Source organism: Lucilia cuprina, chromosome 3 (genome assembly GCF_022045245.1).
Source record: "Lucilia cuprina isolate Lc7/37 chromosome 3, ASM2204524v1, whole genome shotgun sequence".
NCBI classification, from domain to species: domain Eukaryota; kingdom Metazoa; phylum Arthropoda; class Insecta; order Diptera; family Calliphoridae; genus Lucilia; species Lucilia cuprina.
The window spans coordinates 63,434,454-63,446,943 of NC_060951.1; the positions used below are offsets into that span (position 1 = coordinate 63,434,454).

The 12,490-nt window shown below is 29.6% G+C and overlaps 1 protein-coding gene across 1 annotated transcript; it reads left to right on the top strand.

Moving 5' to 3' along the window:
* Positions 1-2,283: 2,283 nt before the first annotated feature.
* On the top strand, positions 2,284-7,246 carry LOC111691141. The gene is made up of 3 exons (XM_023453786.2): positions 2,284-2,461; positions 6,414-6,527; positions 6,589-7,246. Exons 1-3 carry the CDS (start codon positions 2,401-2,403, stop codon positions 7,062-7,064), a joined length of 651 nt encoding a protein of 216 aa, XP_023309554.2. The 5' UTR covers positions 2,284-2,400; the 3' UTR covers positions 7,065-7,246.
* Positions 7,247-12,490: the final 5,244 nt, after the last annotated feature.

Here is a 12,490-nt window from a genome sequence, read left to right on the forward strand (position 1 = left end):
TAAGTGCAAAAATAAAATAAATTAGGCACAACTTTTCTAATATAAGCGGCTGCAATCTTTATTTCAATACATTTGTATAGCTTAAAAATTTGTTCATGCCTTTATTTGATTAAGAAGTTACAGGAATTTAAGGAATTATTATATTATCTTCCGTATTTCCTACTTTTTTTACAGAAATTTTGAAAAAGTTTAAATGTTGAAACCAAGCAGCAGCGCTAAATCCAGATTAGTCCTTACATTTTCTCCATCATATTTAAGATTAGAAAACGCTATTTTAGCCCTTTTTAAAACGTTATTACAGCGCCATGACATTATTTGTAAAATGTTGGCATACAACATTTTATATGGAGATGTCAAATAATTACAACGACTCAAAAAGGTCAAAAAATGTATTTTTTTAAACTATAGGATACTGTATATCAAATTCCAGATCAAATGCAGAGTTTTCTTTTTAAAAAGTATACTTTGTCCTCTGGCCTGCATTATTATTTGTCTATTTATTGACTCCACTGTAATTTTACAAAAGTCGGCTTTACACAATCACACAAGTAATATGATCTGTCAAAATGTTGTGTAGAAGAGTACGGATGGAATGGAATGGAATTTCATTTTCATTAGACTTTACTTACATAGAGTGTGATCAGGTGGAGTGCCCTTAACCAACTTATCTACAAATCATCACCTGAATTGCAAATGGCATTAAATAACCAAAAATGCAAAATCGATTTTCTTATTGATCCTTGCATACAAAAATTGGACATCTACGAGCCAAATAAGCAATTTTTTATTGATAAAAAACAAAGATCGGTGAATGATCAAATCTTTAGTGATCTTTTAACAAACACCCTTTAATATATTATATTGCGGTAGTCAATTCCTTTATTACTGCTAGTCTGCCAATCCGAAATGATATCGTAGTTTTCATCTAAAATAGGGAGTCTAGCAGATATCACAAGGACGAGGAGTCCTTTTCAAATGGCATTTGTTAAAAACCACATGTCGAAAACTTTTTCCCTTCAAAAATGTTAATACGTAAGACATTAGTCATTATTATTAAAAACTTTATTTTAACCAGATTATATTATTTATTTTTTCTAAATTTCACACTAATGTGAAAATTTTGTCAATAAGAAACAAGTGTGAATGTATAGTCGGGCATAGCCGACCATACACAAGTCAGTATGTTAAAAATGGGTATTATTTAGAAAAAAAGTAAAGCATTTGATTTGTTTTTTATTTTTACTTATTTTTGGCAAAAAAAAGAGATTTTTTACAAGAGGGCTCAAAGGGGAGTATGGGAGAATATGGGCCTATCCTTATAAATGTTGGTAGAGGAATTAAAGTCTACTTCAAAGTTATTTATGTAGAATTTAAAAGTTTTATTAGTGTTTATATTTGAATTTTCTGAATGGAGTTTGTATGGGGTCTAGGATCAAATGAGGCCCGATCATTGTAAAAATCGGTAATGTCATTTAAAGTTGTATAAAACTAAGTTTTGCTGACATTTGTTAACATTATAGAACATTTAACTTAATTATAATCCCAAAGGGCCTATTCGAGGGGTACGGTTCTATGGGGGCTAGACGAAATAATTGACCGATTTTATCCATGTTTAATAGGATTTGTCCTTGGACCAAAAAATGTGAGTGCCAAATTTTATTCAATAATCTTGAAAATTGCCACTAGTATCTTGCGCACAAGGTTTATATGGACAGCCAGCCAGACGGAAGGACGAACGGACATAGTTTATTCGACGATTCTAAGCCGATTTGTTTACTTTAGGGTTGGTATAGTTACAAACATCAGCACAAATCCAATATATTCTCCCCACTAAAGTCGTATAATGAGTATATCCAAAATAGAGCCAAACTCAATTCAATTAATAACATTTTTCAGTATCTTACAGTTAAAAGTTATCTTTATGTTATGCAAAAAAAATATTACCAATTAGAGTACGACCTGTAATTTTAAAATATATTCCAAGAAAGTCAATATGACGCATATTTAACTGTTTACCTTATCGATAAAAAAAAAAAATTATCGACCTAAAATACCGCAAATATGATTATCCGGGAAGAACTTCTTCTTCGAGCAAAAGGAATTACTGTTAGTTTTTTTTCATTTCAACAAGTGACAAAAATGTTATCATCAATATACAATACAGAAATACTAAAATAAATATCAATACTATAGTAATAAAAATAATAAATACAAGATAAGATTAGAAAAGTTATAAAAAAAATAGTTATCGATAGGAAGGTAAAACAATTTTGAAATTGCATTTAACTACTCAGTCTAGTATTGTCGCTGCGAGAAGTTAAAAGTGATCGATTAGATTATTAATTTAAAAATTAATTTTACGTGTAAATAAAAAAATAAAAGTTATATACTCAGTGCAAAATGCGTTTCTTTGCAACATGTGGAATACTATTTATAGCCTATTTGGTTTATGTGAATGCTGGTAATAAAATAATCTTAATAAACTTTAACAATTTGCTTTATTAATAAAGAAAATGGTTGAAGATATGTATATAAAAAAATATATTTTCCATAAAAGTGTTAAAGAATTTTCACGTTTAAGTTATAATAAAAGTTTTTAAAAATGTCTAAATGTTTTCAATACTAATATGATCAAAGTCTTTTTCACCTGGTGAAGTACTGTTTGCATAACATTTTTATAAAAAATAATTAAAAAAATTTACACTTGTAGTTTAAACTTGGTATATGTCTTATTTTTAGGGGTTTTCGTAATTTATTTATTAATATATTATTTTGATTTTACCAATATTTCTTATCTTATCTGTAAAATATTGATTAATGTGGTGGACCTTATATACACACACATGTATTCTTAACTAACAGTTGACATCATTCAGTAATAAGCAAAAGTATAAACCGATTTTTAAAGTTATGACGTTTAAATCCCTGCAAACAACTAATATAAAATAATTAAAAATCTGTGAAAAACAATACATTTTATTAAAGATTAAAAACTATTACAGAACATTCTATATAACAAGTATGAAAGCTTTATACACAGTGTACATGCTACCCTAAAAGCAATATAAAAAAACACTTAAAAATCTTGAAGATTCTAACTATATTAATTATTCAGATATATAACGTTTTATATATGGGATATGTCATTCATTAATATTTTAATGGAAATGTAAATTATCTAATAATTTCCCAGATATACGAAATTTTTGATTTAATTGATATTGGTGGTGCCCCATTCCCCGCTAATTTTTCTCTAAATCTTCACATGAATGTCAACGTTTTTTATGTAAAATTTAAAAGTCATAGATGTAACAGTTGCTCAAATCTATAAAATTTTCTATTTAATTTATATGGGGATTGCAAGCTTCCCTTGATGAAAGTCTGATCTTTATTTCACAAAATATTTAGTTTTGTACAAAATTTTAAGAATTTCGATTTATTTATTTTGCAGATAAACGAAATTTTATATTTAACTCATATGGGAGGTGCCGCTCTCCCTATTGGTAGTCTGATATACTGATTTAATATTTTCTTAATATGGAAGGTGCCATGCCACTAACAATTTCGCCCATTTTATCCATAAATATTATTTCTTATGGATGTCAAAGTTGTCTTTGTATGTGGGTGTAGCACTTCGCCTAACAAAAACCAAGGTAGCCTATAGTTCCTTCCAGACATACCGGAGGGCACAGTGAAAACTTCCAGAAAATCGGTTCAGCCACTTAGCCGTCTATAAAGTAAAAACAAACATACTTAGAAACACACATTCACTACACCACTTTAGAGGGGAGGGTATATATTGGGTTTGTGCTGATTTTTGTAACCCAATAATAATATTGGTCCTATCTAAACCCACCTTAAAGTATACCAAGCAGCTGAGAATCATTTTATCTTCTATTGTCCCAGGGACGAATCCTATTGATCGTTCCATTATTTCATCTAGCCCCTATACAACTGACCCACCGAATAGGGCTTATAAACTTTGTAATCAAACTGCACGTCGCAATTTTAGAGATAATTCAATCAAATTTGGCTGATGATCTGCTATGGTACCGTAGACGAAGCCTATTGAAAATGGTTAATATCGTTCCATTATTTCACCTAGCCCCCATATAACTTAACCCGCCGAATAGGGCTTTTTAGTTAATAATTATGTTTAATATACTCGTATCTCGACAATAAGCTATAAAACTAAATTCTATACTAGCCTTGATGACTCTAATGAACTTTATAAATATAGGGCCTAATTTGACCCAAGCCCCTTATAAAAATTTGGCAATCTCAATTCCATAATTGTATTCAACTATAAATTGCTTAAGTAGATCTGAGGCACTTTATTTTTGTAACAGGTGTAGGGTATTATATGGTCGGCCTCGCCCAAAATCTAGAAACTTTTTACAAGTCCAGACCGTTTACAATTTGCCTTGAAATCCGATAAGTACTACATTTCGTTAAAGTGCAACAAATAAAATTAATTTTTTTTTTAATTTCGAAATTAAATTTTAATATGATTTTGAAAAATTTAATTTCAAAATTGAAAAAAATCTTTTACTTAATTGTTTAAATAAAATAAAATTCTTAAAATATTTATGATTTGAAGATAATTTATTGAATATAAATCTCCAATTCGATTTCGAACAGAATTCAAACTTTACTTTTAATTCTCAAATAAACTTTGACAACTTCTTTATAACCTCTCTCCCGTATTTATTATTTTAGGTTTATTACGCACATTTTCCCTACGAAATTCCTACAATAAACCATCAATAACTTTATTAAGCATTTATGAATATATGGGTTAATATGTACTAAATATGTAATAACATTGTTGATTTATGATTAACATAAGTTGACTCATTATTGATTAAAATCTGAAAAATAAATAATTATTTTTATAGGTTTATCAAACGATAACTTATCTTGTGTTTACATATGTATGTATGTACAGTCCCATTAGACATACACATTTTTACTTATGTTTGTGTAAAAAGTTTTTTTTATTTGTAATGTCATGTATTTTAATAACTATTGGGATTATAATAAAAATAAAACTATTTTTTTATACATATATTGATATTTTATATTTTGACTTTTTAAATTTGAAATCTTAAATATAATTAACTAGCATACCCTGGGTGCTTCGCTACCCAAACTATGTTCAATATCGTAAAAATATTAAAAAGTGCCATCGGAAAAACGAAAAAGTACAAAGATCTCTCTCAATAAATTCTCATTTAATAAGGACCGTGTGTTCCGGTTAACCATTTTAAAGAATCTATTTGAATAATAGAAAAGTACCAAATAATTCCTACTTCCAGAATATTATTCAGTCAAGACCATGTATGTTAAAATTAATGTTCCTAGGTTGAATATTTTAGAAAATTAAAAAACTACAATTTATGAGATAAAAAGTGCTAAAAAGTTGTCTCTTAAAGGATCTTATTCAATGAAGACCGTGTATGTTTAATAATCATGTGTTTTCAGTTCATATTAAAGAACACACATAGAGTATCATTTGAAGGAAGAAAAAGTACCAAAAGTGGAATAAAATTTACCTAAGTGTAAAGTACTAATAAAATGAGTACAATGTTTTCCCTTTTCGCTTAAAAGTACAATATGTTCCGTATTTAAATCTACATATATATCACAGATAAAACTCAAACGATTCAAATCTGCATTCATTTATTTCAGAAAAATTGTGCTTTAAAAAAGGTACCAAACAATTTACTCGAATTTGGTCCTATATAGGCCTTAGTACTCGAATTCCAAAATAATATACCAAAAGCGTATTTTGTGTGAGTAAATAAACTATTTTTTGAAATTTTATAAAATTTGGCTCAATGAGTTTGAATAAAATTAAATTTCCCGTTTTTCCCCTTTTTGGTACTTTTTTACCCAGTGAAATAGCAAAAATTTTATTACAATAAATATTACAGAGTTAGTCCGTAATTTAATATGAATATGTAATTCAATAAACCGAAAAAGTTTTCTTAATGTGCTAAAAAAAGTACCATAAATACAGTTTTGTTCCTTTTACACCCAAAAAGGACTGAATTTTAAAAAAGTACGAAACAGGTGTCTCATAATTTTGAGAGATGTATCCAAAATATTTAGACAAATTTGATTATGTTAATTAGTTTAAAAGTTATAAAAGGCTGAAAAAGGTACCAAAATCACCTTTGTTACACATTTTTACCCCTTAAAAGTACGAATTTCAAAAACGTACCAGACACCCATCTGCTCATTTTAAGAGTAGATACAGGTGCATTTAAAATTTTTTTTGTATCACTAATATTATGTAAGATATTTAAGAAAACCTGTTTTACCCGTTTTTTCCACTATTTTCCTAATTTTACTAATTATTTATTTCCGATATTATGTAATAATGTATATTTGTTTGATCCTCTTTTCAGATGCCTGCGTTCAATGTAACTCTGCTAACGATATTAAATGTGCCACGAATCCCGATTCATTTTTAGCTAAAGAATGCAAAAATTCGACATCGAAATGTTACACCAGAGTTTTAAGTAATTAACCGTATAAAACATTTATAACATAACATAACCTTTAAACATCTTATCCCTCTAGATGGTAACACTATTCGTGGTTGTGCTATGGACTTGGATAATGCCACTGCGTCTAACTGTAACAATGAAATGGAATGTTTGATTTGTACCTTTACCGAGGGTTGCAATCGTCAAGTATTCCCTACTCATCGTTTGCAGTGTTTGCAATGTAGCGGTGATAATGAAAACAGTACATGTGCCACTGATATCTATGCTAAGCCTGTGATTTGTCCCACCTATAAATTGGGAGATAAATGTTATATTCGCAAAGATGGTCTTAATAAAACTAATTCTGTTCAACGTGGCTGTCTATCAAGTGCCCAAGATAATGGTTTATGCAAGGATATTTCCAATTGTTATACATGTGAGGGAGCTGGTTGCAATTTCTTGGAATTCAATACTACTGAAATTCCTTTGGCTCGGGATTCCGCTATGGCCTATGCTGGCACTTCTATGTTGCTGTTGTTGGTGGGAGTTGTTACTTCACGTTTCTTTTAAAACATAACACTTTCCTTTCCCATGACCATTTGGTCATAATAATATGTTTTTTTTTTATATAATTGCACAATGTTTTTAATTAATCTATAGTTTTGTGAATAAAATGCTGAAACTAATATAGTTACACTTACAATTTAACTTTTATATCGGAAAAATAAATTTTGAAAAACTAATTTGAAAACATAAAATGTGCCCTGCTTTTTCACCGGAAGTCGATTCTATTGATATTTTCTTTGCAACATCGTCAGGGTCGTCATCATCATCGACTTTTTTGGTTGTCTTTTTAAAAGCAATATAAAATTTTATGAAGTGCAAAGAAAATATATTTGATTTTCATATTCAAAGCAAAAATGAAACGAAGTTTCCCTAAAGCATATTATGTAGATGAAGAGGTTCCTTTATATTGTTGAAATATTTTTATTTTCCTAAACGTCTTGAAATGAAGAGAGAAATGTTTTCATTGCATTGAGTTGCAACATGCATATGCAGCACGAACAGTGGTGGTTAAAACTAGTGCATATTAATAGGTTAATCTGAACATCTTTTAAAAATTTCACAAACATTTTCTCGGCATCATCGTAGAGACTAATCAAAACATTAGATTTATCAGATTCTTGAACAATTAGTTAGTGAGTTAAGTTTGTTAGTTAGCTAGTTACTTGATATTTTAGTTTGTTTGTTTCAACCTATTTTCTTCATCACTGTTAAAACATAAATATAAAAGAAATATTATACAGTAACACAACTTATACTTTAAATACACACTCGCAGCATTCGAATGAATCGTCCAAAATCTTTATGCCAGGAAATGTAGAAGCTGTTTGCTCGCTGACACAACCAAATGTTAAGCGTAAATGTTTCAACACTATAGTTTTTAGAGTTTTTATTGAATTCTTATTGGAAGTTAAAGGGAAACGACAGAAATTATTGGTTGTTTTATAAAGCAACAAAAACACCATAATATTTGTTAAATATATGTACATATGTATATGAATATATCTCTAGGTCTTGATGTGTCAAAGTAATAATAAAATAAATAAAATGCATATTAAAAAAATTTATTAAGTTATAAAAAAATACTATATACATATGTACATATGTTTGAACATGTATGAAGTTAAGAATGCTCTAAATGTGTATGAATAAACATTTTATAAAGTTTAGAAATGTTAAGTGAATATTTAGTTTAATTTAAAATTTTCTCAATTACATTTGTATAAACCTTTAATTTCTACAAAACTGAATCCGTGCGTTTACTCAAAAGCCCCTTACACACTGAGAAATCCCCAAAAATTCCTGTATGTAGTCCGATACTTCTATCACATTAGGTCTTGTCGTTGAATGCTAATGTTTTGATGTTAAGTACATAACTTTCTAGTTCAGTTTATAGTTCAGTCAATTCAATTGTAGGTCATTTCTAGTTCAGTTCTGGTTCAGTTCTAGTTCAGTTCTATTTCAGTTCTAGTTCAGTTCTAGTTCAGTTCTAGTTCAGTTCTAGTTCAGTTCTAGTACAGTTCTAGTTCAGTTCTAGTTCAGTTCTAGTTCAGTTCTAGTTCATTTCTAGTTCAGTTCTAGTTCAGTTCTAGTTCAGTTCTAGTTCAGTTCTAGTTCAGTTCTAGTTCAGTTCTAGTTCAGTTCTAGTTCAGTTCTAGTTCAGTTCTAGTTCAGTTCTAGTTCAGTTCTAGTTCAGTTCTAGTTCAGTTCTAGTTCAGTTCTAGTTCAGTTCTAGTTCAGTTCTAGTTCAGTTCTAGTTCAGTTCTAGTTCAGTTCTAGTTCAGTTCTAGTTCAGTTCTAGTTCAGTTCTAGTTCAGTTCTAGTTCAGTTCTAGTTCAGTTCTAGTTCAGTTCTAGTTCAGTTCTAGTTCAGTTCTAGTTCAGTTCTAGTTCAGTTCTAGTTCAGTTCTAGTTCAGTTCTAGTTCAGTTCTAGTTCAGTTCTAGTTCAGTTCTAGTTCAGTTCTAGTTCAGTTCTAGTTCAGTTCTAGTTCAGTTCTAGTTCAGTTCTAGTTTAGTTCTAGTTCAGTTCTAGTTCAGTTCTAGTTCAGTTCTAGTTCAGTTCTAGTTCAGTTCTAGTTCAGTTCTAGTTCAGTTCTAGTTCAGTTCTAGTTCAGTTCTAGTTCAGTTCTAGTTCAGTTCTAGTTCAGTTCTAGTTCAGTTCTAGTTCAGTTCTAGTTCAGTTCTAGTTCAGTTCTAGTTCAGTTCTAGTTCAGTTCTAGTTCAGTTCTAGTTCAGTTCTAGTTCAGTTCTAGTTCAGTTCTAGTTCAGTTCTAGTTCAGTTCTAGTTCAGTTCTAGTTCAGTTCTAGTTCAGTTCTAGTTCAGTTCTAGTTCAGTTCTAGTTCAGTTCTAGTTCAGTTCTAGTTCAGTTCTAGTTCAGTTCTAGTTCAGTTCTAGTTCAGTTCTAGTTCAGTTCTAGTTCAGTTCTAGTTCAGTTCTAGTTCAGTTCTAGTTCAGTTCTAGTTCAGTTCTGTTCTAGTTCAGTTCTAGTTCAGTTCTAGTTCAGTTCTAGTTCAGTTCTAGTTCAGTTCTAGTTCAGTTCTAGTTCAGTTCTAGTTCAGTTCCAGTCTTGCTCGTTCGTCTTCAGTTCTAGCACTGAGTATAAAAATCTAATGGAATTCTTCACATAAGTACTAGTTCAGTAAAAACTACATGTGACATGATATTATTAAAATCGTCTTTATTTCTATAACGGATTAATATCTATAAACAAGAAAGGGTGTAACTAGTTTAACAAAAAATTTTAAAAATGCAAATTTTAGAACTGTAATTCTTTAATGTTTCTGAAAATGCACCATTTCAATTACTTGTTAAAAACGATACAATACTATTATAATTGGGGTCATAAAAATAAATTGTTTAAAAATAAAGGTACTATAATTTAATTGTTGTTCTTAAATCTTAAGCTAAAACCCCAAAAGATACAAATGGTAAACAATTAAATTTTAAATTGCAGTAATTATTTAAACAGCTTAATAGTTATTTTTATTTGGATTGTTTGTATATTCTAAATATTATTTTTAAATAATTTTTAATAGACAAATTGGTGGAAAATTCAAACAAAGTGTATGTTAAAGTTTTTTTCTGTATTCCAGAGTAAAAAATGCTTTTAGAGAAACTGCGGTATAACTATATATTTTCTTCAAAATTAAACAAAAATATAAATAAAAACAGTTTTACCTGTATCGAAGAGTTTTTGTATATATTTTAGAGAAGGACCAGGTAAATCCAAATATACAAGTGCCAATGATGAAAAACAGAACAGATTTTTTTCCAACCAGAACAATATAAAAATAAATCGTTATTAGTATTTAAATTTTACTACGAACTATTACTAGTAGAATACTATTAAATGGTACGAGGGCAAACAGGAAAGAATTTTTCGAATTGAATATATTTCTTTTAAACAAAATGCTTTATACAAAAACAAAAGTAATTTCTTTAAAATAACTATTAAGTCCTATCTCGAAAAGTAGTATTTACTGGTAGACATTATGCCATTCCCTGCTATAATTTAATAAAAACAACGCCAAATAAACAATTAATAACAGAATAAACCCCAACAGACTCCATTTTGTTTATTCAACGGTATTCTAAAGAAAACATTAAAAGAACATTAAATAAAGAATACACCCTATAGCTCGAGCTATCATTTATTTTCAATAGATTTGTTTTGCCCTGTTTGTACTCATACACACAGTATTTATGATACACCATTCGATTTCAAAGATGCCCACATCCAAATAGAACAATTGCACTGAAAAAAAACAAAATTACGTAGGTTGGTACGTTTCCAAAAGAAATAATTAAAAAAAACATATTGCCCATAAAATATACGATCAATGGATTGTGTATTTGTGCACCAAATTATTGAACATTTAGAATTTCTTTTTTGGAATAATTGGGCAATGTATGTTCTATATTTATTTGTACCAATTAACACTCAAAGTGGGTGTTGCCTTTCTCTAATATGATTTGAGTTTTGAGTAGAATTTATGTAATGAGTGTTTTTGAAAAAGAAAAAGATCTGTAAATATCTAAAAAGTTAATAAAAATCTACAAGATTTTTTACGATTTCAGAAGTTTTTACTGCATTGCGCTGTATGCATAAAATTTGGAAGAAGCTAAGTCTAATGTGCCGTAATTACTTTTCGAAACGTCGATTTTTCTATGACAAGCGCGAAAGTTGCTATAAGAGATTTATATTCGGCTGCACCCACTCTTATGCCTTCACCATAGTGTGTAAGAAAACTGTTAAAATGTACTTATTTTTATTATAATAAAATTAACGACATACCAGTTGGAGACAAAAAGTACCAGAATGTCCCCTTTTTGTAGATTCTTATTTAGACAGGACGCTACGTTTTTAATTCTATGTATCAAAAACTACCAGGTAATGAAAAAGAGAGAAATAAGTTTAGTTGTACAAATTTTCATTCCACCAGAATGTATGATTTTATGTTTCAAGGTTCAATAATTCTGAATAATTCCGTTTTATTCCGTGAGAAGGAGAACGAAATGTCAATCATCTTTCTCCGGTACGGAGTTTCTTGTAATAAGAAACTTGTTTTGTTTTCAATGGTGGTAATACGTAGTTGCTGAAACAATATTCGCATCTCGCAGATATCTGGGTCTTCTGGAAAACCAATCTTGTCTGCCTAGAATATAAATAAACTAGTAATGATCAAATGTATCATTGGATTGATTTGACATGGGGTTGGACAAGAGAACCATAAAAATGAAAGATATTCAGACTTTGTCTTGTCCCTTACATACATACCTTCGGCTAGTGGTTTAATTCGAATTTCACGGGAAGAGAATGCATGTAAAGTCTGTAATTCCAAATATGTTAGGAAATGTTTCGAGACAACTAATACCCCACAAAGGACTGACTGTGCGACTAAGCGTTGGAAATGAGTTAGTGTGAAGCGGACCCACACGTCTACCAAGAGTGAGTGTGTAGGATGGTTTTCTCAATGAGAAGTGTGCTCAATGAGTGGTGATAGAAATAAGATATCTTATACAAGGGATACCATTAAATATTCCTTTCTTGTCCCTGTATATTCAGGGTTTAAACTGTTCATAGTAGATTTGCCACAATATGTTCCCTGTGAGTAAGAACAAGTCCTCTGATTATACTATGCGACAAAAATAAATATCCGGGTGATACTATTTTTCTAAAAAGTGGATCCGAGTAGAACAGGAATATGTTTTTGAAATTTGCCAAACACCTTTAAAATCTTGAGTAACGGATAAAAAACCATTTTAAATACAAAATTGTTCAAAAAACAGATTTTCTGAAGTATATGTTATATGGCAGGTAGGGTTAAATATGGGTCGATCCTAGTAAAATTTAGTGGAAGGATTTATGTAAAAGTTATTTATACTGAATTTCATAGTTATTAAAAGGAGAAATTTGGACTTGAAGTCATTT

Coding starts and splice junctions, on each gene's coding strand:
- LOC111691141 (XM_023453786.2), top strand. CDS start 2,401: ATGCGTTTCTTTGCAACATGTGGAATACTATTTATAGCCTATTTGGTT. Junction 2,462..6,413: donor TTTGGTTTATGTGAATGCTG/GTAATAAAATAA, acceptor TCCTCTTTTCAG/ATGCCTGCGTTCAATGTAAC. Junction 6,528..6,588: donor ATGTTACACCAGAGTTTTAA/GTAATTAACCGT, acceptor TTATCCCTCTAG/ATGGTAACACTATTCGTGGT.